Source organism: Babylonia areolata, chromosome 13 (genome assembly GCF_041734735.1).
Source record: "Babylonia areolata isolate BAREFJ2019XMU chromosome 13, ASM4173473v1, whole genome shotgun sequence".
NCBI lineage: Eukaryota > Metazoa > Mollusca > Gastropoda > Neogastropoda > Buccinidae > Babylonia > Babylonia areolata.
The window spans coordinates 31,482,267-31,508,992 of record NC_134888.1 but is presented as its reverse complement, the minus strand read 5'-3'; the positions used below and the strand labels follow the sequence as shown (position 1 = coordinate 31,508,992).

General features: G+C 39.1%; 1 protein-coding gene across 1 annotated transcript in view; it reads right to left on the bottom strand.

The window, feature by feature from the left end:
- Positions 1-8,431: 8,431 nt before the first annotated feature.
- LOC143288908 (centromere protein I-like) overlaps positions 8,432-26,726 on the bottom strand; it is a 40,159-nt gene continuing 21,864 nt past the window's right edge. Inside the window, exons 12-18 of the mRNA XM_076597576.1 lie at positions 25,924-25,988; positions 23,859-23,992; positions 20,644-20,800; positions 17,327-17,451; positions 14,685-14,940; positions 12,959-13,000; positions 8,432-11,117 (exon numbers count right to left, since the gene is read on the bottom strand). Of these exons, the coding sequence (XP_076453691.1) occupies positions 10,950-11,117; positions 12,959-13,000; positions 14,685-14,940; positions 17,327-17,451; positions 20,644-20,800; positions 23,859-23,992; positions 25,924-25,988 (947 nt within the window). The 3' untranslated portion in view covers positions 8,432-10,949. The remainder of the gene's footprint in view (positions 11,118-12,958; positions 13,001-14,684; positions 14,941-17,326; positions 17,452-20,643; positions 20,801-23,858; positions 23,993-25,923; positions 25,989-26,726) is intronic.

Genomic DNA, 26,726 nt, shown 5'->3' with positions numbered 1-26,726 from the left:
TGGGGCACTACCAGGTTTACTTGAATGTGAGTGGATTTGATTCAGTATTAGCTTAATTTTTTTTTCTCCTAAAAGTTCAAGGAGTGTCATTTTGGGGCAATAATGCTTGCCCTGCAACTACTGTGGAGTCTTTTAGGGGCATGCGACGGAGTCATTCAACTACTGTGGAGTCTTTTAGGGGCATGTGACGGAGTCATTCAACTACTGTGGAGTCTTTTAGGGGCATGTGACGGAGTCATTCAACTACTGTGGAGTCTTTTAGGGGCATGTGACGGAGTCATTCAACTACTGTGGAGTCTTTTAGGGGCATGTGACGGAGTCATTCTATTTCTTTCCAGGTTGACCCCTTTTGCATTTTTGTTTGTTTTTGTTGTTTGGTTTTTTGTTGTTGCAAAGACGCATGTTATTGCTCAGTCGTTGGACGGAAGGGAGTATGGTATGGTTTGAAAGGGGCTTATAGGGATCAGCCCAGAAAGACTGTGAATATTTTTAGCATTTTGTCTTGTAAGTGCCATAATACACGATTTTCAAAATGTACATTTAGCAAAATCAAGATTTTCCAGTGGAAGATGGGGTTGGAGTTAAACTGGGGCAGAAGGTGGAGTAAAAATATGACCTTAAATCAATAATTTTCACACACACACACACTTTCACTTACTCGTACGCGTACACAGTAATCCCCCCCCCCCCCCCCCCACTCGATTTTTTTCCTTCCCTCGTCTAATATCACTTACAGTGAAAAGACGTTAAACTAAAGAACGAACGAAATATGACCTATCCTGAAATAAATCTAAGGGTTGATTCAGGGAAGTTACGGCTGTGCTTGGGGGTCATTTTCAGGCACTATACTGGCTCCATCATTGCCAGGACAAACAAGGACTAGATCTACCATCAGTCACCTGGGTGGAAATGACAAGAGTGTGACTGGTGGAAATTCTACAAGGAAGATCTGTGGAAGAGATAACATCGCGATTGCCACCTGGAATGTAAGAACACTGGCCCACACAGGAAAGTGCAAGAACTTTCACATGAACTCAAGCAATATACCTGGCACATTGTAGGACTCCGTGAAGTCAGATGGACAGGTCTAGGTGAACTTCAAAGGACATGTTTTCTACTACAGTGGAGACCTGAACAACACATCAGTGTAGACTTCTTCATCAACAAAAACATTAAGAACTCTTTCCTTGGGTGCTGTCCAATATCCAGCAGGATTATCATCATCAAACTGTGGGCAGCCCCTGCAACATCACCATTGAACAACTCAATGCTCCGATCTCAGACAATGATGAACAAGTGAAGGAATTCTACACTCAGCTCCAAGAAGTTATTGACAGAATGAACAAGACATACTGATCATCCACAGAGACTGGAATGTAAAGGTTGGCACTGGTTCTTTGGCCCCTCCTGTAACACTAGCACCAACAAACCAGGGTTGAAACTACTGGGGTTTGCCAGCTATAACAACATGATTCCAGCCAACAATCAGGGGAATACAAGGTTTCACAGCACTGGATGCGACATGCACCAGGTGGATCATATCACAACCAAATCAGCAACATCCTGATTTTTGATTCCAGTATAGCATCAACAGAGCAAAAACCAGGACGTTCCCTGGAACAGACATAAGAAGTGATCATGATCTTGCAGAGTCAAGCTCAATAAGATCAACTAATCCAGTAACACCTGATTGAAATTCAACCAAGACAAACTGAAGGATTCTCCCATCTGTGATTCCTTCAAAGCAACAATTGGTGGAAAATTTCCACCACTGCTGGCACTTGATGAGATGCTGAATGATGACCACCACCTTCAGTACAGTAATGACTGAAGTAGCAGCCAATGTATTGCTTGGAAAACATCATCGGAAAACTCGGCCCTGGGTCACAGAGGAGATCTTGGACTTGTGTGATGATCGAAGAGACATGAGGAATGCCAACAATGAAACCCCAATGGAAACACTGAGCTATAAAAAAAATATACATCAGTGGATGGAAAGTTCACTCGCATAGCATGTGGCAGGCAAAAACACTGGGACTATGCGTAGATGTTTAATCAGATTTTTTTTTACCTCCTCAAAACAGATGCAGTGTCATGTGCATGGAACAGTCCGTATTTTAGTCTAGGCCTTGAAACTGAAAATGTCAAAAGGAATCTGAACAGCACAATCAAGGTGTTCATATATACTGGGGTCATCAGGATAACTGTTATGTGGGGTCTGGATTGGTTGTTCTCTATGGGTTTGTTGCGTGTGTGTGTGTGTGTGCATGCGTGAGTGCGTGTGCGAGTGTGTGTGCATAGGGGTCTAAGGGAAATAAAAGCAGGACAAATGTAATGGGTGAGATGGGTGCCTGCTGAGCTAAAATGTTGTTGAGTGTCAGACTCTCATGTGGACAAAGCGCTAGGATATTCAAAGGTCTCATCAAAGGAGATGGTGACACACAGCGAAAGACAGAGAGAGAGAGAGACAAACTGACAGCCTCTTATGGAAGCAATGTTCTCAGTTTCTCACAGCGGCAACTGGATTTGGCATTTCTTTATTTCATGAGCTGAGAGAGAGAGAGAGAGAGAGAGGGAGAGAGAACACAAACGTTTAATGAGGGAAGTGGAATAAGCATGCACATGCTTTTTTACATCCAGCCCTCTGAGCAAAAAACAAAAAAAAAAAAAAATCAAGATAATCACAAAAATAAGAGAGAGAGAGTGTTGTGATTAGAGCATTTATCCTCCAATCATTACAGTGATCGGTATACAGGTCAAAGAAACATGATTCACAACTGGATTTGATAATGGAAACAAAAATTTGGTTGAGACATCCAAGTGCATGGATATTTTTCATTTGTGGTTTTGAACTGTGATGTGATTTGTTGTCACATGTTTGACAGACTTGCCCTGTTTGAAGAAAAACACTCACAAGCATATATTTTATAAACTGTCAAAGGCAAAAAGCAACAGAGTTTTTTTAATATTAAAAAGATGTTTATTTCCATATTTGTTGGTGTTAAATTGTAATTAAAATCGTTGCATGAACATACACTGTCTTGTGAAGACCAAATTTACATTTGTGTATTTATGTCAGCAATTATCCAATGTGAACAAGTGTTTGCTTAATAAAAGCAAAGCTGACATAACCATTGCACACATCTCCCATAATTTCTCAAATGAATATTTACAAACATTTCTATGAATTTGTACATGTAAGAAAACCACTCATGTAGACTTACCGCAGGAAAAAATGGTTTGCAGCTATTATCTTCCTCACACCAGTCACACACACACACACACACTGTCACACACTCACTACAGCCATTCCTGCTTTGTTGTGCACACTAATATTATACAAACCTTATCTATACAAATTCATGAATCACACAATGTGCAATTTTTTTAAATCACAAAAAAGGAAGAAAAGCAAAGGGGGAAAAAAAAGAAAAAAAGAAGCGGCATTTGAAGCCCTGGCCTCGTCCAGTTACTGTGCCAGCGTCTGACAAAAACAAAGCCTCAGGAGCTACATCAAAGCCGTTATGCAGTGCAAAGAGTTGCCACGGCAACAATTACCATCCTTCTAAAACAAGACAACAAAACCACATGAAAATTTAATGTGTAGCCTAAATGGCAAACTGGTTGATAAATAATTGTAATAACAATTTGAATATACACACTCTAGGCGCTTCACAAAAACAGATAAACAGAAAAACACACACACATAAGCACACACACACACAGATAAGAAGTACACAATGAGAACATCGGGTTTGGGTGGTGGTTTCTTCGTCGTCTCATTCATCAGATGGAAACACTGGTCTCCGCCATGAAGGCAGCTGTACGCTGCAGGTCCTCCATACAGCCGTAGAGCTTCCGAGTCACTGGTGGTGGTTTCTACATTCGTTTAAAGAAGTGGGTTCTCAGGGAAGACTTGGATGAAATGGAAAAGATTTAAAGTGCCTGATCTGCAGAGGGAGTTGGTCCCAGTCAATTGGTCCATGAAAAGAGAAATAACCCTGACTAAAGGATTCTGTTCCGACAGAAGGGATGCAAAGCAGACAAGTATCGGAAGAAGAACAAAGCTGACAGGATGGGATATATATATATATGTGGATATCTGTAAGATATCTAGAGGCGATGCCAGAAATACATGAAAAGCAGCTGGTAGCCATTGATGACACTGTAAGAGAGGAGTGACATGTTCCCGTCTAGGTGACATGCAGACCAACTAGGAGGCAATATCTGCCATGTGTTTTCCGGTAATATGTGCAATATCTATGAAATGCACAGACAGGACCAGGCATTTGCTTCAAGGGGGGAGGGGGGGGACAAATACCACCTGATCTGGTGTACCTCTGGGGATCACAACAACATTTCACATTTGACATTTTTCCTTACTGTCTAGCTGACTGTACAGAACCATACACATTATCATACACATACAAAAACTGTCACATCTGAGAAAAGACAACAACTGCAAAATAACAAAGTTCATGACACATTACCTTAATCATTATTAAGCTTCTTAAAACAAACAAGATTTCGCTGAGCTGAGGATGTCCACCTTTCCACGGACTGTATCATCCCAAGATAAAAATTTGTTAAATTAAAAAAAACAACCCCCCCAAAAAAAAAACACACACACACACAATACATTTCTCTAAAAGGCCATACTGGCAAATATAACTGCTGAATGGACAGCTAGTGCCCATACCAGAATATCTGCCACATCACTACCGAATCACCAGAGCAAAACACCAAAGACAGTACATCACAGACTGCAGAAAGGTGAAAAAAGTGTCATGGCTTGCTGGAAAAATAGAAATGGATTTGGAAGGCAGAAAAAGCAATAGTGATGGAAGAAAAAAGGCAGAAATAAAGAAAGCAATAGAAAAGAGGAAATCTTTTGCAAAGAATTCCCAGAAGGCGAGAGTGCTTTTTCATACTGAAAAACCCTGGCATTACACAGGGGACAACAAAAATGTCAAACAGAAATGGTAAAACCCAGGGGCACTTTAACAACTAGAAAAAAAAAAAAAAAATCTGAGAAAATCATCAAGCAGATGACTAAAATGCACATGTACCTGCATAATTATCCAAATACAGACCTGTGCATCTCCAACAATGCTTTTCAGGATTTGACACTTTTCAGTTGTCAGACTTTCAAGATATTCTTTTGCATAATTTTCATTGCCCCAAGCTTTCTAAGTGAAATGTGTCAGTGTGTGAAATTGTACATCAATGTGTGTGTGTGTGTGTGTGTGTGGTTGTGTGTGTGTGTGTGTGTGTGTGTGTAAGTGAGCGAGTGAGCAAGCGTGTGTGTGTGATTCAATATTTTCCAAGGACTCAGTATTTTGCATTTATTGCCAAAAATCTCCCTCTGTAAAGTCATGTGAATGTCAAGTGTGACTTGCATGTGCATAAATGTAAAAGTGCATGTTTTCAAGGAAAATGCACTTAGAACACAAGTTTGCACTTACAAACAAGAACCAGTTTAAATGACCACTACAACTGACAGTCATCTGTGTTGGTTTATGAAAGAACTGAGTAAGATGAATGACAAGAGGGAAAAAGGGGGAGGGAAGGTATGTAACTGGTTATACCCCTTTCAGTGGTCAAAGACAGCACTGGAAGAATCTCACCAGGAGCTGGTAGTTAGTGTCTTAGCTCAATACCGACATTACCACAATCATTGATGTGTGGTTTTATTCCTCTCAGAGATACTCATTTGGGGTGGGTTGCATGAGTGAACTTGGCAGCACTAAGTTTGCTTATCATTAAGAATGTTCCTAACTCTACAATAAATTCCACAAACTTAGGAACACTCTTAACTCTAAGCAAACTTAGCGCCCCACCGATCGCCTCAAGCAACCCAGCCTTGGAGAAGAACTACGAAAGAGGAGATGAATACAGCAGGCAAAACCTGGAACGAAATCAGCTGGCTCCCTCAAGACGCAAAAAGACTGGAGAAGATTTATTGGATCCTTATGCTCCAGCCTGAACAAAGAGGATTAAGTAAGTTTATCCCCCATCCCTCTGCCCAGTGATTTCCATTGGAGCTGTCTGATGCCAGGTTGTCTTTTGCCCAACTTTTCCCTCCAAAGTCATCAACAGAAGCTGTCTGCCTCCTTATTCTTATTTATTTATTTTTTTTTAATTATTATTATTACTACTATCTTTTTTATATTATAATGATTATTCAATTATCTATTTATTTATTTATTTATGTAAGCTTATCTATTATTTATTCACCTTTTTTTTCTTCCCCTCAAGGCCTGACTAAGCGTGTTGGGTTACGCTGCTGGTCAGGCATCTGCTTGGCAGATGTGGTGTAGCATATATGGATTTGTCCGAACGCAGTGACACCTCCTTAAGCTACTGAAACTGAAACTGTCTGCCTCCATTCCCAGACACATGATGCTGCATTCCTCATTGTCAGCCATTTTGCTTTAAAAGGCAACAGCCAGACACTGACCACCATCAGTAATTACACATGTCTATATGAAAGCAAGACTTGAAATCTTTTAGCTTCGGTTGGAACCACAAGCTGTTAATTCAAACTTTTTAATAAATCACTGCTTAGAGCCACTCAGAGTTGTAACAGAATGGCTCATTGAAAAAAGATGACATTTGATTTTCATATTTTTGTTTGGCAAAAAAAAAAAAAGTATTTTTGATTTGTGTGCACATTTTTTGTACGTAAAAGAATAAAGTGGGTGCAAAGGTCTGCATATATCTGTCAGTAAAGAAGATGAGTATAGCATTTCTTGAATTTGATCACCACGTTTTCCTTTTTTCCCCCTCTTCCATCATGCACAAAAAACAAACTTCATCCACAGCCATAGCAACAACTATACATTCTTAACACAATAAATACTTTGTGACACTGCAGGCACAGCCAGATCAGCACTGCTCACAACAAACACGACACAAGCTGCCATTAGAGGTTCACAAGAAAACACAGGAAGACTATTCATAATCTGGTTTTGAACCCATCTGACCATACAAGAAAATGAGGGCTTCTTCTTCTTTGTTCATGGGCTGCAACTCCCACGTTCACTCGTATATACGCGAGTGGGCTTTTACATGTATGACCGTTTTTACCCCGCCATGTAGGCAGCCATACTCCGCTTTCGGGGGTGTGCATGCTGGGTATGTACCTGTTTCCATAACCCACCGAACGCTGACATGGATTACAGGATTTTTAACGTGCGTATTTGATCTTTTGCTTGCGTATACACACGAAGGGGGTTCAGGCACTAGCAGGTCTGCACAAATATTGACCTGGGAGATCGTAAAAAACTCCACCCTTTACCCACCAGGCGCCGTAACCGTGATTCGAACCCGGGACCCTTAGATTGAAAGTCCAACGCTTTAACCATTCGGCTATTGCGCCTGTCAAAATGAGGGCTGAAAATGTGTTCCAAAACAAACCATCAAAGTGTGAAGAAGAAGCAGATGGTGATTAGTCCTACATGTCCAAAGATCAATGAGAAGGTTTCAGGACCATCAAAAACCAACTGGATCAAATAACCAAAACTTGAAAAGACCCACTCACACTCTCCTTGTTTACTACAGTTCAGCAGAACTCACAGGACTGAAAACATGTCAAATGACATTTATACAATAAACATTCAGTTCAGCGTAAGTAAGTAAATACACTCTTATGTATAGATGGAAAACTGACACATTCAAAACAAAACACACCAGGGTATGCCTTTGTGGACAGAAAATAGCAAATATGCATATTATTTCTTAAGATAAAAAGAGTTCATTCTAATAGTTTCTTACAACTCAGTTACAAACATATTTAACTCTTCATCTTTAACCTACAAATTTTTCATTAGTTTTTCCAAATGTCCAACAGCCAATTACCTGTAAGTATTCTGACATTTGACTCCATCTGCTTATAACAGTCATTTGATTTTACAGCACATCAATTTGATTCTTTCCATCCCCTAATTTGCTTGTCCACTCTAAATGTTTCTTTTGAATTATATGCAGCTGTGTACAGTTTGAACACATTCTAATACTTAATACACATTCACAACACACACACTTTCTTTTTTCCTTTCTCATTTAAAATGACTTCTGTGAATAAACATCAAATTAATCACCAACCATGTCAGTACAAAAACATCAATATGGCATTCACAGCTGACTGTGAAAATAGGCAGAAGTTCACACGTTTTGGCTTTCACCACCACTACCAAAAGACATCAACATGAACGTATCTGAGTGAATTATTATATCCTTCCTTTGGTATAAGTTTTCTGATCCTGGATACATACAGTAGAAGTTCACTCAGAGCCCAACCAACCCCAAACTTTCCTGCACCATTTGTGCTGAGGAAAATGATGTGTAACCATCAAAATGTACAAGCAAGTGCAGCTTTTGATTCTAAGTTGTGAAATTTCTTTTTGAATCATTACGACCACAGTATTAAAAAAAACAAAAAAACAAAAAAAAAAAACACAAAAAACAAAACATTAAACATTGTAAGAGTTCAAGAAAAAATGAACAAGTGAATGGACCAGGAAGACAGAAATGAGAACGGAAGAAATGAGCTGAAAGTAAGAAAGAGAAAAGGAAATTGATACAACACAGGGACACTATTTATAGCTGAAAGAGCCCCTTTCATCCCTAACCCCTGGAACGATGAAACCTTCACAAAATCAAGACCCAAGCACTGAATAATGTGACCATTACTCTTTCATCACCAATTACTTTTTCACCACCTATGTCCCATTTAAGGATGAGCCAGCTAGGGCATCAGTATCGCTAAAATGCCACCAGATCATGGGCTGGTTATATGCGAAACTACTGCTTTTACTTTTTCAGTGATAGGACAGACCATATTACATACATGTAACAAGGGAATCCTCAGTTATTCTTAGATGCTATTGTTTCAGTGCTTATGGTGCCAGGGAGTGTTGTGCTCCAAAACTGATGGGTGGTGAAAGGTTAAGGGCACAAGCAAACTGGCTGTCAAACTCAACTCTACCTTGCATCCCCACAAAGAAAAGAGGGAAGTTGGACACAGGTTAAAAACTAATCAAAAGCCTTCGTTTACACTGTTCCTTGAATGTCTGCTTTCTATGACATGTTTAAAACGCAACCATCGTGTTTAAATCAGCAGGCAAGACAAGAACAATAAGCATGAAAACAGATCCCCAAGGCAGTTTGTTCCATACCACTGGTCCAAGACAGCAAAAGAGCATTCACTATGGGACATTTGGTGTTTCTTCCAGGAGTGGTCATCACTCTGGAATCAGTAGCTGAACGAAGAGATCTAGAAGAGTACAGACTTTAATTTACAAACGTATGGTTTAGGACATTAAAACACACTGTAGCTAGTTTGCTGTCTCTCTTGAGAGAAGAGCAGCCAGTGTAGTTTCTCAAGAAGAGTTATGCAAGTTTGTCTGGATGTTCTAAATTTTAGAGCTGATAAAGTATAAATTAATATCAATTCTGATGAAATTGGAAAGACATCTGCCATGAAGAACTTGACCTTAAGGGCTACTTGCTGATTGGTCGTTAAACTCCACACAAAAAAAAAAAAAAAAAAAAGAGAGAGATGAAATTGGACACAAAAAAAAAAAGGATAAAAAATAAACTGAGGCACAAGGACAGTCATATTCATACATTTAAACCTATGACTTGCTTCTATGTTGACTATTCTATAATCTTTTCGCCAGAGGATTAAAAAAAATTCCAATTAACCTGAACATAACAATACATACAACACAAAATTATATGTTTCTCATCTGCAAATACAACACAAAATTTATATGTTTCTCATCTGCAGATACCAACTGTCAGGAGTCAGAGTCAGCCCACAAATTTCATGCTGTATAATCTGTTCTGTTTTTCCAGGATGACATTTGACCAGTTTACCAAGCAAAACACAACACTGATACAGTGCTGAGCAATAGCAAGATATGTAAATATTGTATGGAAAAAACCCAAAATAGAATAAATAAAATAATATGGAGGTGGGTGGGAGGAAAGGGGGAGGCCATGTGAATGCTAAGTTACCCCCCTTTTACCAAAATCAAGCGCAGTGTTTTGACTTTTTTTGTTTTTTGATCCTTTTTGTTTTTATAAAGGATATGTGACAATGGTCACAGTCCATTCACTGTGGTGAATACAGACTGCACCTTTCCTTCCCAAGGTTAGAAGAACTGAAAGGGAGTGTTTGGAAAACTTAATGGAACGGATGGAATGGTGGTAGTGCACACTGATAACAAACATTCCTAAACAGAATGGTCAGAGGACAATCCAACACAAAACAAACATGTGAAATAAAAGAAAGAAAGAAAGAAAAAAAAAAAAGAACCCCCAAACCTGAAAAACTAAGCCTTCCAATTCAAGTGATTTAAACAATTTTTTTTTTTTAACAGTTACCCATCAGAAATATTCTTCAGTTTATGTGCAGTTATACTGACATTTTCTACATCACTACGACACACTTGATACTACAGTAGTTATACTGTCATTATCACTACAACGCAATTGACTTGATATTTCTGTAGTTATACTGTCATTTTCTGTCACTACAACACAACTCACTCGATGATTCAGTTCTTGCAAAAATGCTGCAGGCATGACGCGTGTATAACTAAGCACAATCTTGTCAGTAATGAAAAGTTACATTCACTGAATCTTTTGAGTCATGCACACATACAAATGCACCCATAAGTGTGCACACCCACAAACCCACATTTTTCACAGCGCACGCCTTCACACACAAACACACATGCCCCTAATTTTCTACACGCACACCCACTACACCCACCCACCCATAAAAACACACATCACATACTCAAACACCCACAATTTTCAAAGCGCACATCTGCACACAAAGAACATACTAGCACCCCCACTTTTCCACACACACACTGTCCTCACTGTTGTCCCCGACAGGTCACCAACATTCACAGTTCATCGCACAGTCCCTCTGATCAACAAAGGACAGTTTCTGCAGACGACACCACAACCGGTTGACTCTCCGCCGAAGAGGCCACCGCAGACTGAGAGGAGGTCTTTCTCATGATGAAGGTGTTGATGAAGCGGATGATGCCTTCCAGGTGCTCCTGCTGCAAGAACTGCAGGTAGGCATCCTTCACAGTCTGCACACGTCAACACACATCGCACTTTGGTCAGTCCTGCCCTTAGTCGCAGGAAATAAATGGCTCTTCATCCCTTTCCTTCTTTAACCCCTGCCAAGTATCAAATCAAATGTAGCCCAGTTCAATGCACATGGGTCATTTAGGGCTGCCCTGCCAAATAGCCATTTAACAAAATCACTGCACCACCTGTGTCAAGTTCCTTACTTTCACCTTCGTAAGATTACCGAAAAGTTCGGTCTATAAGTCGCGACTTTTTACCCCAGCTTCAACCTCTGCGGCTTATACAATGATGCGGCTTATTTGCGGATTGTAACGATCCTGGGAGTGTCACGTTCTTGTCTATTCTTAGCTGCCCTTCACCTCACCAAAATCATGATTTCTGTCCATGAATTTTTGGATGAGCTTTAGGATAGTGTGTTAACTGTTCACGTTTTATAAATCAAATCCGCACACATTAAAGCCTTCAGATCAGCATTCAGTTCTAAAATCCGTCCCTTCCTTACTGTTGATGCTGCCAACAAACTTCCTGTTGCCTTCATTTTATCCTGCCTAGATTATTGCAGTTCTCTCTTAGCTGGCCTTCCCAATGATAAACTCTACAAGCTCCAGAAAATACAGAATAGTGCAGCTTAACTCGTCCTTAAAAAGTCGAGGAGGGAGAGTGTTACTGCTCTCCTGCAGACACTTCACTGGTTGCCTGTTCAAGCCAGAATTGAATATGAAGTTGCATGTCTATGCTTTCAGCACCTGAATTGCAATACCAAACCCTCATATCTCTCTGAGCTTGTTAACCTGTACTTGCCAAACAGAACACTGAGATCTCTTGACTCCTCCCAGCTAACTATTCCCCAATACTTCCTCAACTCCTGTGGAAAGAGGTCATATTCCGTCTTTGGCCCAACAACTTGGAATTCTCTGCCTATTGCTCTCAGACAAACAACTCTATCTACCTTTAAAGCAAATCTTAAAATTTATCTCTTTAAAAAAATACTTGTCATGACTCAAATAGTGCTGTTCTCCCAGGCTCATGGCAATGTGTGTGTGTGTGATGGGTGAGTAGAGAGAATGGGGGTGGGTGGATGGATGGTGGTGGTGTGGTTCAAAAGGGAGAATGACTGCTGGTTTTTACCCTTTTACCTTTTCAAAACAAAGCTTTTATTTTACAACTTTTACAGAATCTATGGCATGCAAATTATAATTGTGCTCCTTTTTACATGTATGTATCTTAAGTGAAAATTGCTGTTATCTCAGCTGTTATATATGTGTGTGTCTGTGTGTGTGTGTGTTGGAGTGTAACAGTTGTATTGAGAGTATGTTACTTTGTGAGTTTTATGCATTGTGTTTTTATAATATTAATTATTCTGTTTTATGTTTCTACTACTTTTCATATGCTTTCTTGTTTCACTTTAGGAACTGCATTGTAAAGTGCTTAGATCTTGCTTATGCTTGAATTATAGTGCTATATAAAAACAAAATATTATAATTATTATTAACAAAACAACACAAAAACGCGTACCCTTTCTAATAATATTGTTCAAAATATTAAAAAAATCAATACAACACACACATTTCTTTGACGAATGAATGCCTGCATGTACACGAGTACGGATAAGAAAATCTGAAACAGCGGGCTTCCTTTAAACTGTCTTTCAGTCAAATGGTATTCCTAAAACCTGATACACACAGTGACATACCCATTTCATTATCAAACACACGAACAAGAAACAAAAGCAAACAACAAAGTTTAAAATCTGCCAGACTGTGTTTAAAAACCATTACCAGAAAACGTTAGGAAACTAAGAACAGCAGAAGGGTGCATGGGAAAGGCTTGCAAAGCTTACCTTCAACTGATTTGGATGGACTTTCTTCCCTGCAGGCTGTGTCTGAAAGAAAGAAAAAAAGAACAGTTTATCTGCAGTGCAAAACTGTTTAAGTACAAACACAACAGAACTTTGTGGTAAAAAATCCTTCTTCATTTCCCTGAAAAAACGTAGTCAAAACTTTGTATGTAACTGCACATGTATTCTTAAAGACCCTTAACTCACTCCGGACGATGGAATGCTATAGTGTTCCTGACATAAGGCGAGGTTCCGGACAATGGAATGCTATAGCGGTTTCGACAATTAAATTTTTTCCCCACCTTTCCCTCTAGGGGTAGCATCACAATCGCAGCTACACTGGGCACTGCGAACATGTCAAGGGTCGAATGGAAAGTTTCTTTGTGAGATTCCGTAACAATACACTTACCAGCAAGTCACTGACCTCAGCACCCCTCATGTCAAACTAATCTGCATATGTATCGAAAATGGCGTTGCAGGCGATACAAGTGGAAATTTTTTTTTAGCAAACTATATCAGGACAGCGGCTTTTTACTGCTGGTGAAGTGATTGAAATGCTTCAAACTGAAAGTTTCGACATCGATGAGGATGATGAAGATGTTGAATAAAGTATCTGCAGTGAAGAAAGCTACTAGCAAGAAGGTACTGATAGTGACTAAGCTTCTGAGGGCAGTGAAGAGAGAGGGGGGTGGGCGTACACATGACGTGAGGAGAGGAGTCAGTGGGTCAAGTACAGGGAGTTTCATTCAGTTGCTGTATGTTTTGTATTTTTTGTAATTTTTTTCCTAACCCTAACAAATGGGTCATCTGTAGGGAAAAGCAAGGGAGAAAACTATTTGTCCCGAGTGAGTTAAAATGTCCTATGTAAATGGATGTGTGTCTTCAGCTATTCCTTTCTGGAATCTGTTGGGAAAATGACAGCTCCACATTGATTTTTCATCAAATAAATAAACACATCCGCAGACCACAAAAACAGCATTGAGTTCGCATGCGTACATTTTATATATCACCCTAACATCCGAATCAAAAATCGACTATATAAACCCTCAGTGAGTTACAGAAAATAACCAACAATTGGCCTGCTTTGAATTTTGGCATTTGCTTAGTCTGTCAAATGAATGGTGTGAACCAATCCAGCCCACATATGATGCTTCATGCCAGTTCTAAGTATAGCAACCGTCCTCAGTCTGGAGTAAACATACAGACAACAAAGTAACCCTGCAGGCCTGGTCAAGGGGCATCTGGCCACCAGTGTCTGGAATTTCAGTTGTCTTGGGGACGAAGGGGTGGGAGGGGGAGAAGATAGAGAGAGAGTGTGATAGAGACAAACAGGCAGATTGGAACACGGAGAACATGGTTTAAAAATAATAAAATGCAGTGTTCACCATTTCATTTGTGTGCAGCACACACTTGGCTCCCTGAAAAAGAATCCACGGCAACAAAAGTGTTGTCCTCTGGCAAAATTCTGAAGAAGAAATCCACTGTGATAGGTGCACAAATATACACACATGCACTCAAGGCCTGACTTAGCGTGCTGGAATACGCTGCTGGTCAGGCATCTGTGTAGCAGATGTGTAGCATACATGGATTTGTCTGTAGAAATACCTCCTTGAGAAACTGAAAATGAAACTAACTGCGTTTGTTTATGCTGCTGGTCATGCATCTATCTGCCCAGCAGATGTGGTGTAGTGTATATATGGAGGTGCCGCCCACCCAGACCAGGACTGACCTTGACCAGGAAGCTCCAGGCATAGCAGAGGAAGGCCTGGCCCTGGAAGATGGAGAAGCGAGAGCTGGGGTAGGTGATGGCCAGGCGACTGAAGATGGGGGTGAGGGCCACAGACACAGCCTTCAGGGAGCCCTGCAGGGGGTTGCTGAATGCCTTGTTACGCCACAGGGCGTCGCATATGTCAACCAGCATGTCGTTGAATGTGCTCACGCTCTCCCGCCTCCGCACCGTCACGTGGGTGAAAGACTCCTTGTACCTGTAATACAGGTGTACCGAAAAAAATTGTACATACCTGTTATGTGTTAGCAATTAATTAAACATACAGATAAATACAAGTTTACCAAACAAACAAAGTTAGAAACATGTTTAGTGTTAGCGATTAATCAAACGAATGTATAAATTAGATCTTGAAATAATTTGGGGTAAAATGAATAAAAAAAAAAAAAGAAAGAAAAGAAGATAACTTTCAAAGAGAGGCGCCGCGGCAGATTCAGTCAGGCATTGCATGTCTGTTCACCGGTGATCAGAGTTTGAGGCCCCTCGGCATGTTGTGGCCTTGGGAAAGGCACTTCACTCTGATTTTCCCCACTCCACCCAAGTGTGAATGGGTGCCTGGCTTCTACTGGGGGAGGTTAAAATGGTGGAAGGTGAGGATTGAGACCCAGCTTCCTGTGCCAAACCCTAGACACAGTGTACATGAATCTCACTGCCCTGATGATGCAAAAAAGGCCTTTAACCTACTGGACCTTTAACCTAAGTTTTAAAAGAAAATGCCCCAAGATGCAAAGTTTTTAGCATTTAACAAATTTTGCAGACAAACCAATGCAACACCCAGAATAAATCCCTTCTCTGCTGTGTGCATCTCGAGCAAGGTACAAGCAAACTACAAACAAAACATGGACAGAGATGGAGATAAGACTAATATCTCAGATTCACGCTGCAAACATGCAACACAACGACCACTACAAACTACAAACAAAACATGGAAGTAGATGAGACTAATGTCACAGATCCATACCGCATACGTGCGACACAACTACTACCACAAACTAAAAAAAAACAACCCAAAACAAAAAAACAAACATGGACGGAGATGAAACTAATGCCACAGATTCATACCGCAAACATACAACACGACGACCACCACAAACAACAAACAAAACCTGAGACAGAGATGAAACCACCACAAACAAAGCATGTATGGAGATGAAACTAATGTCTTAATTTCACGTGCCACATGATAACCAGCACAAACAACAAATAAAGCATGTATAGAGATGAAACTAATGTCTCAATTTCACATGCGACATGACAACCATCACAAATAAAGCATGTATAGAGATGAAACTAATGTCTCAATTTCACATGCGACATGACAACCACCACAAATAAAGCATGTATAGAGATGAAACTAATGTCTCAATTTCACATGCGACATGACAACCACCACAAATAAAGCATGTATAGAAATGAAACTAATGTCTCAATTTCACATGCGACATGACAACCACCACAAACAAACAAAGCATGTATGGAGATGAAACTAATGTCTCAATTTCACATGCGACATGACAACCACCACAAACAAACAAAGCACGTATGGAAATGAAACTAATGTCTCAATTTCACATGCGACATGACAACCACCACAAACAAAGCATGTATGGAGATAAAACTAATGTCTCAATTTCACATGTGACATGACAACCACCACAAACAACAAACAAAATGTGATACAGAGATGAAACTAATGTCTCAATTTCACATGCGACATGACAACCACCACAAACAAACAAAGCATGTATGGAAATGAAACTAATGTCTCAATTTCACATGCGACATGACAACCACCACAAACAAACAAAGCATGTATGGAGATGAAACTAATGTCTCAATTTCACATGCGACATGACAACCACCACAAATAAAGCATGTATAGAGATGAAACTAATGTCTCAATTTCACATGCGACATGACAACCACCACAAACAAACAAAGCATGTATGGAGATGAAACTAATGTCTCAATTTCACATGCGACATGACAACCACCACAAACAAAGCATGTATGGAAATGAAACTAATGTCTCAATTTCACATGCGACATGACAACCACCACAAACAAAGCATGTATGGAGATGAAACTAATGTCTCAATTTCACATGTGACATGACAACCACCACAAACAACAAACAAAATGTGATACAGAGATGAAACTAATGTCTCAATTTCACATGCGACATGACAACCACCACAAACAAACAAAGCATGTATGGAGATGAAACTAATGTCTCAATTTCACATGCGACATGACAACCACCACAAACAAACAAAGCATGTATGGAGATGAAACTAATGTCTCAATTTCACATGTGACATGACAACCACCACAAACAAACAAAGCATGTATGGAGATGAAACTAATGTCTCAATTTCACATGCGACATGACAACCACCACAAACAAACAAAGCATGTATGGAGATGAAACTAATGTCTCAATTTCACATGCGACATGACAACCACCACAAACAACAAACAAAACATGGACAGAGATGAAACCGATGTCTCAATTTCACATGCGACATGACAACCACCACAAACAACAAACACAGCACGGACAGTGACTGAGAAGCCCCACATGCCTGCAGAACGCGGCAGCCATCATGGAAACAGCGGCAGTGGAACTGGAGAAGAGGACCAGGCGGACCAGGGTGGATGAGGGCAGGATGATGTGGTCCACTCCAGGGTGGTCCGTCAGACTGGACAGCTGCACACACCCACTGCACTTATTTCATGTCATTTTTTTTTTGTCTTTTCTTCTTTTAACTTAAGTTTTTTTTTTTTTTTTTTTTTACATTATGACAAACACAGAACAAAATACAACTGGATAGAAATAAGGTAAATCAATAAATGGAAATTTTTTTTTTTCATACAAAGGATTTAGGTTTCATGTCGGTCATCGATCACTGGTGTACACAATTTTGAAATGACCCATTGATGTGGCTGCCACTTGATTTAATAATTAAAATCATTTGGTTTAATAATTTTTGTTACTGTAAAATCGGTTATGCTTAAACAGTTCTTGTAGATTTCTCTTATTCTCCTGCAAAACAAATGAGATTACTGTTTCAAACACTGTAAGATATAAATAAAATCATCACTGATGTTCCTCTGCAGTTTGACATACAGCAGATGAACAAACACAAAAAACCCCTCCCCCCCACCCCCAAAAAAACCATGTACATAACAGAACTAGTACCGAGACTGGAAACAAAATGAGTTACTTAACACAAAGTAAGCAAAAAACCAAAACAAAACCAAACCAAAAACAACAACAACAACAAAAAAAAAAAAAGCAAGCAACAAAAAAAAAAAAAAAAAAAAAAAAATCTTCATGTTTTGTTAGTCTACCCAACTAGCACTTTTCCACTGAATGCAATTAGAAAACCCTCCATCATATCTATGTTCTGGTGGTCAGTACTTTCACCGAATGCAAATAAAAAAAAAAAAAGAAGAGGCAAATTATATTTTTGGTAAGTCAGCCAAACTAACACATTCACTGAGTATGATTTAAAAACAACTACAACATAAACATCGTATTTACGTTTTGGTAGGTGGCCAAACTAAAAGTTTCACTGATGAAATTTGAAAAACAACATCATATTTACATTTTGGTAATCAACCCAATTAACACTTCCTACTGAGTGCAATTGAAATAACATCATGTTTGTGGAATGGTGGTGGTCAGCCAAGCAATTAAAAAACAATAAAAACAAGAGAGGCAAGGCCTGCAAGACTCACTTGTGATACACTTTAAAAAAAATCTTATCGTTAAAATGTCTTCTGTATTTGTTATTATAAAGCTTCGGGTTAAAAGAAAAAGAAAAAAGAAGAAAAACAGTCCTAACAGCAAATTCGAACCCCTCGTGTTCGGGTGAGAAGATACTGTCTTACCCATTACACTATCGTGGCTCCTTAACTGACGTTCAAAAATATAACACTTAAACATGCTTTTTTAAAGGACGATAAATCGACTGCGGTATTCGCAGTGAGAACGCTGTTTAAATAATATTATTCTGGTGTATCTTGGACATTCAAAAAGTCTTTAAGGGCAATTAAAAATTCTTTTTAAGTCTGCGGTAAAGGAGACATGGCTATCGCTGCAATCACATTGCAACACTTAGCCGTTTTCTCTGGATCTAGATAGATGTCCAAGTTTAGTTACACCCAGTTGACACTGTTCAATTTCTCTTTTATGTTCATTCTAGTTTTATAGTTTTAAAGTTGATATGAAAATTGAGTATTTTGTTAAACTAATAACATATAGAGTACAAGTACATCTAAATGTCGTATGAAGTGAAAAGGACTTCATTTTGAGAAAAGTCAAGATTGGAAATTTTTGCGTTTCATCAATTCAACGGTATTAACTCTCATGGTTTATTATTTTTAACTATGAATTCTGACTGATTCCATGGATATTTTTATGGCAGTTTGGGGCATAATCCAGTAAGTGATGAGGCGTTCACAAATCTTTCTCTAAATAAATATTTAACGGTCTCCTTCTCCAACTTTCCATCACATGTTATCGTGCATTGCCGATTGAATATAGGATTGAACAGGCAGGTCAACAACTTGAAACAAAATGGCGTCGTTCGCATTCGCAAAGAATATGAGCACGCACTTTGAATATGTATAAATATATGTATGCAACTGATTTTTGCCCATGACCTAGTATTTTCCGAAAAAGACGACATGAGCGAATGAACATAGAGAAAGCCCTGTACACTGAGAGTAAAACACAGAAGCTTTTTATGTACTGAGTATAGTTTTAAAATGTAATGTTTAAGATGAGAAAGATCAGTTTAAAGCAAATTTCCCTTTTTTTACTATCTGCACCAAAGACATGCAAAATAAATATAACTTCCATGCTTAGCAAAAGAAGTTCCTATTTGAACAAAAAATGATAAAAATGACTGCTCTTGTTGTTGTGTCAGAATATCAGATCAAAGTGCCAAGTTTAGAGAATAAAAAAAAAAAAAAAAAAAAAAATAACAGTAAGTTCAGTTTGCATATAATCTGGCTTCTTTTTTATTTTTTTGTGCCCATCCCAGAGATGCAATATTGTTTTAAACAAGATGACTGGAAAGAACTGAATTTTTCCTATTTTTATGCCAAATTTGGTGTCAACTGACAAAGTATTTGCAGAGAAAATGGCAATGTCAAAGTTTACCACGAACACACAGACACACACACACACACAGACAACCGAACACTGGGTTAAAACACAGACTCACATTGTTTACACAAGTGAGTCAAAAAAAAACAAAACCACACATCATATTTATGTTGTAGGAGGTGGTGGATGTCTGGAGTCGTCCGGAAGGAGCGGAGGAAGTGAAGGAGGCGGTGGGTTAGCGTTGTTGAGAGAGTCAGAAGTAGATGGCCCAGAGTGTCTGCGAATCGATTACGATCACGCCTTAATTTTAGCCCGATCGCCCAATCGAGCCATATAATTATGTGACTGGATTGAAGACATAATTTGACAAAAAAAACAAGAACGCCAGAGAATCAACAGACAGACAGAAAATACGGAAAAAAAAACTTAGCACTATGAAGAGCAAAGGAACAGGAGTCAAAATAGCTGCCGGAAAAAGAGGGTGCTAGTCAGGGTGGCAAATGAGAGGTTACGTACTTCTGGAGGTTATCGGCCGTAGCTACTTTCGTTTTCTCCGCATAGGCGGATAGTAGTTTGCACAGGACAGGAATGTCAGACCCCTGCCGAAGCCTGCACTAGTGGGTCACAGTCAAGTATGTGTTGTTAAATTATGTTTTGGCAGTCAGCCCAATTAGCATTTTCACTGATACTCCATGGTGGGTTAAACATATTCATGTGTACAGAGACACACACTGCATACAGTTTACACAACTCAAATAAACAAAGAACTCTAATGTTCCTCACCAACTGAATGTAACTGACGATAATATGAAGTAAGAGGGGGTTGTCTCCCTCTAGCTGCAATCCCAGCACTGCCAGTTTGTCGATGAAAGATGTCAGATTTTGAAAGACAGACGTCACCTGCACTGTCTCGTTCAGACGCTCAGGAAACAGCACACATCTGTGGACACAATAGACACATAGATCACACTGGTGTTCTGGTACAATTCATGGGGACTGGGGACTAAGCTGCATACAGCAAAACCTCTGGACTTCGAATGTCAAAAGTTTTGCTGTAGCTATGTCAGTATTCAAGAGCCAGGCGAGAAGGTCTGACAACGAATGACTGGACTTCTCACAAATTGTTACTGACAACACTTGCATTCTTATGCTTTCCTGAATAAGCTTCTATGTGCACATGTGGATATTTGTCAGCTGCTGCATGGGGTGAAATTTACATATGGTTTGGCATGACTCTATTTTGGCATGAAAATCCACTGGTTTGGTTGTGTCCAAAGGGCATCAATAATACTTGCAATCATGCATCACTAACATGTGCACTCATGTGGCAAACACTTGGTTGACAAATACCAATCAACTTGGCATAATGGTTTGAAAAGCGTCAGTGGCGAGCTTTTGTTTCACACTCGTAATGCAGGGGGCAAAGCGCCTCGTCGGTTCTGCACATGGTCAAGTTCACTTCTATCTGAATCTGTCAAATCTAGAATCGCCTGTTGAGTGGAATGAATTTTTTTTCTTCAAAATTTGATCATCATCACACACTTCTAGTGGGTGCATTCTGTCATGAAATAGTCTTTCTTATCAAATGCAGTAATGACCAAAACTATGTACTATTTTTATTTTGAAAAGTCTGTGCATACAAAATGTAGTCTTGTGAAATCACTGGACTAAATTTCAGCCCCTTTAGTCTGCGTTTAGACTTGGACTTTAGTTTTTTTAATTTAATTCTTGTTTTTTTTAGCATGTCATTAGTTTAGTGCTTTTCTAGATTGGAGAAACACCATCACCACCACATACTAAAAAGCAAACGAATTGTGCTGGTTTACACTGATATGTAATTGCAAATTGTATTTCACAAATGCATAAATTAAAAACTGAATGACTGAGTATCAAATTGTGGAACCAATAAATCACAAGAGCATACTTCACCAACAGAAATCTTTTTATTTCAACATAGAAAATAACGTGCACTCAAATGTCAACATTTGGTTGCGTGTGCATGTGCATTGTGCATGTGTGTACATAAGCACACACACTCCCATATGTGTGTGTGTGTGTGTGTGTGTGTGTGTGTGTAAAACCTCAGAACAATACTGAAAGAATAAAACAAACATCTGTGTACAAACCAAACGTTTTGTCTTTAGGTTTCAGTTTCAGTTTCAGTTGCTCAAGGAGGCGTCACTGCGCTCGGACAAACCATATACGCTACACCACATCTGCCAAGCAGATGCCTGACCAGCAGCGTAACCCAACGCGCTTAGTCAGGCCTTGAGAAAAAAAAAAAAAAAAAAAAAAAAAAAAAAAAAAAAAAAAAGGGGGGGGGGGGAATAAATAATAGATAAGCTTACATAAATAAATAAATAAATAAATAAATAATAATTATAATATAGAAAAAGGTAGTAGTAATAATAATAGTAATACTAATAAAATGATAATAATAAAAAATAAATAAATAAATAAATAAGACAACAATGGTGATAATTAAGCGAATGAATGTAAAATATGACGACACACATTCACACATACACCCACACATGCATAACAGAAATGCACCAAACATGCAGTTTCACAGATATGAAAGTACAGTCAAATACATATAAACGTACATGAGCTCCAACACACACACACACACACATTACCTTGCACCTCCTCCAACCCCCTCCTCCACACACTCATTTCTAGCCTACGTATCGCAGCTTCCACGGCACACACACACACACACACACACACGCACGCAAACACACACTCACAGAGATGAACACTTACTTGTACAAGCACACACATATACGCCCATATCTCCCACCCCCAACCCCCACACATATATACAAAGATATATATATATATATATATATATATATACACACACACACCCGTACACAGATCTCTCCTGACACTTGTGTACACTTACACTCTCGCGCATTCACAAACGCACTCAAAAACACAGACCCACACATCCACACAAACACACACATACACACACGCACACGCACAGAGGCTGCCAAGAGGGATGGGAAAAGATCTCTGATGCCAAGAACGTGGCGTCTAGTGTGTTGCTCAGTCTATTGTATTTGGAAAGGCCCACAGAGACTCTGTTCCGTTTTGAAGAAATTTGCGCAATGTTGGTTTGGAAATGATGCCGATATTTGTTTGATTTGCAAAGCATCGTGCTCTACCTTTCATGTTAGACTTTCGGCCGCTCCCTCTCTCTGCTTTTATTTCTTTGAGGCGATCGATGGTGTGATGGCCTTGTACCTGTTCTTTTTGGTATTCTTTGACTTTTCTGAGGATTTCCGATTTTCCTAGATGTAGGCCGCTCGTTGGTGTTGCGTTACCAGCAAGTCTGTCAGCTCGCTCATTTCCCTTAACACCTGCATGTCCCGGGCAGTATGACCATGTGAGTTTTTTAATCTGAAAGTTGCGCATTGCCTTATGCCACTCTGGGCTTCCCATTCCGTTTTCAATTTTCTGTATGAGGTTCATTGAGTCGGTTAGAATCATGGCATGTTGGTTTCCGGGCGTATGGATGGACGATAGCCACTGGAGGGCATGTGTCGCAGCTTCAACTTCCATCGTTAGGCTGGAGGTTGTGACTTTGTAGGCAGCATTCTCTTCCCAAATTGTTTTTCCATTTTGTTTCGCAGTGAATCCCCAACCAGACTGGTCTTTGGTGACTGAGCCATCTGTGTATATGATGATGTCCTCTTCTTTACTGTTTTCTTCTATGAGTAGCTTCACTTCCGCATCTGTTTTGCCCTCTGGCCATTCCCGACAATGTCTTCCTAGAGTGGGTGAAATGACTGTGTTGAATAGATGGTTGAGGTTTTTGGGGTTTTTCTCCCATTCTTTTGTTTCTTTCAGGTCTTGTAGTCGGCATAGTCTTTAGGTGTCTTCTATCAATGGTATAAAATGCATGTGGGCTATACTTAAACACAGAAAAAGACAGGCAGACAGAAAGATAAGTGGAGACAGAAGAAACAAAGGATTTCAAAAGAACTGACACATTTGGATTCTCCCCTAATGGTGTGGATGTTGGATCATCTGCTGACATCGTGGCAGTCCATGCCTTCAGACGAGGACATTCATAAACAGCGTAGTTCTTCAGCAGCTCAGTTAATGTTAACAAACACTGGCACTGAAATAAAGGAAACATTTTCATGCATTTGACAGTTAAAACAGTAACACTCAAGGCACAAACACTAACACTCAAGGCACAAACACAAACTCTGACTCAGTCCTTCGAGACATGGTTAATATTCCCCATGTTTTACAAATGTCATCCAATCCACAGTTGTTTTATTACATACATTTTAAAAATTTCAATCTTACAAGAATGCATACTACTAGTTGTAAAAACTTTACAACATGATCAACTATCTGTACTGATCCCACAGTTATTATTTTACTGGACTCTCTTTACATTGCAGCCCTACAAAGTAATTATCATATTGCAATAATTTCTGTTGCCGCAAACGTGTTCAGCGTGAAGAGGAATTTGTCAGAGCTCACATATTCTTCCTTGATCGTAACTTCTATCATTCCAACAAATACAAGTTTTTTCTTTGACAGACTCAAGACAGGCACATGCACAACTGTACAATAAGAAATCAAACATGCTATGAAAATGTTGACAGGGATACTGCAAACCTACCAAAACATTCATGAAAAAAAAAGAAGTTCTGCTAATATTGATAGTGATTAAAATGTTTATCTTGATCCATGCTGTAAATTCTGTGGAAGGAAAGGGTATAGAGAAACAGCTGAAAAGAATCTATACATCACAAAGGTAACCCTAGTATGAGTACCATTTACATAACCAAAGATATACATCACAAAGGTAACCCTAGTATGAGTACCATTTACATAACCAAAGCTATACATTACAAAGGTAACCTATGAGTACCATTTACATAACCAAAGCTATACATTACAAAGGTAACCAATGAGTACCATTTACATAACCCAAGCTATATATTACGAAGGTAACCTATGAGTACCATTTACATAACCCAAGCTATATATTACGAAGGTAACCTATGAGTACCATTTACATAACCAAAGCTATACATTACAAAGGTAACCAATGAGTACCATTTACATAACCCAAGCTATACATTACAAAGGTAACCTAAGAGTACCATTTACATAACCCAAGCTATACATTACACAGGTAACCTAGGAGTACTATTTACATAACCCATGTTATACATGACAAAAGGTTACCTGAGAGTATTGTTTACATATCTGAAGCTGTACATTACAAAGCTAACCTAAGAGTACCATTTACATAACCAAAGCTATACATTACAAAGGTAACCAATGAGTATCATTTACATAACCCAAGCTATACATTACAAAGGTAACCTAAGAGTACCATTTACATAACCCAAGCTATACATTACCAAGGTAACCTAAGAGTACCATTTACATAACCCAAGCTATACATTACACAGGTAACCTAGGAGTATTTACATAACCCATGTTATACATGACAAAGGTTACCTAAGAGTACTGTTTACATATCCGAAGCTATACATTACAAAGGTAACCTATGAGTACCATTTACATAACCCAAGCTATATATTACGAAGGTAACCTATGAGTACCATTTACATAACCAAAGATATACATTACAAAGGTAACCTATGAGTACCATTTACATAACCAAAGCTATACATTACAAAGGTAACCAATGAGTACCATTTACATAACCCAAGCTATACATTACACAGGTAACCTAAGAGTACCATTTACATAACCCAAGCTATACATTACACAGGTAACCTAGAAGTACTATTTACATAACCCATGTTATACATGACAAAGGTTACCTAAGAGTACTGTTTACATATCCGAAGCTGTACATTACAAAGCTAACCTACGAGTACCATTTACATAACCAAAGCTATACATTACATAGGTAATCTAAAAGTACCATTTATACAACCCAAGCTATAAATTACAAAAGTCTGACTGCCAGATAATGCAAACTTCAAGAGAATGGGGGTAGCAACACAGATCAAAGTACAAGCATAAGGCACTTGAGAAACCCAACTGAAGTCCCACCTTGAAATAAACTGAAGATGAACAGTACAGCTGCCGAAGAGGTTCCAGTATCAGATCGTTCAGTTCTGGACAAGGAAGAAAAAGAACATGTCAAGGTAAACGACTACTGAAGAAAAGAGTGGGGTCATAGGACTTGCCCAACATCCATGGGGCAATACTGTAGTTCTCAGACTATGAACACATACCACAGAATCTGTTTACTGGAACTACAACCTTAAAAATTCTTAAACAAACAGCAATTATCAGTTACACCAAGTCACATTTGCTGGCAGTCATAGAACAGCATATGTTTGTGTGTGTGTGTGTGTGTGTGTGTGTGTGTGTGTGTGTGTGTGTGTATAAAGATGTATATAAAAACAAATGAATAAAAAAGCACCGCTGCACATACACACCCAATGACCACTGAAAATGTAAATTACTTTGTTATATACACTATGTACAAGATCAAAAGAATATGTTGGTTGCATTTTTTGTGTTTTGTTTTGCTCCTGTAGAACAAAAGAATGAATAAAACTGCTGCTGAAAGCATCGTCAAGTCAAATAATATTTCCTTATCCCACAATGGACAATTACAATGCAAGGCAACCTTTTGAGCTACAGGGACGAAAATAAAATGCAACAACCAATTAATTAACATCATATTAACTGATCTACCAACGTGGCAGTCATCAAAGAGAAGGATGATTTTTACCAACAAGTCCAAGCAGTCATAGACAAGACACCCAAAAGAGATATGAAGATCCTCATGGGAGACCTGAATGCCAAGGTAGGCGCCGACAACACAAACAGAGAGCTCATCATGG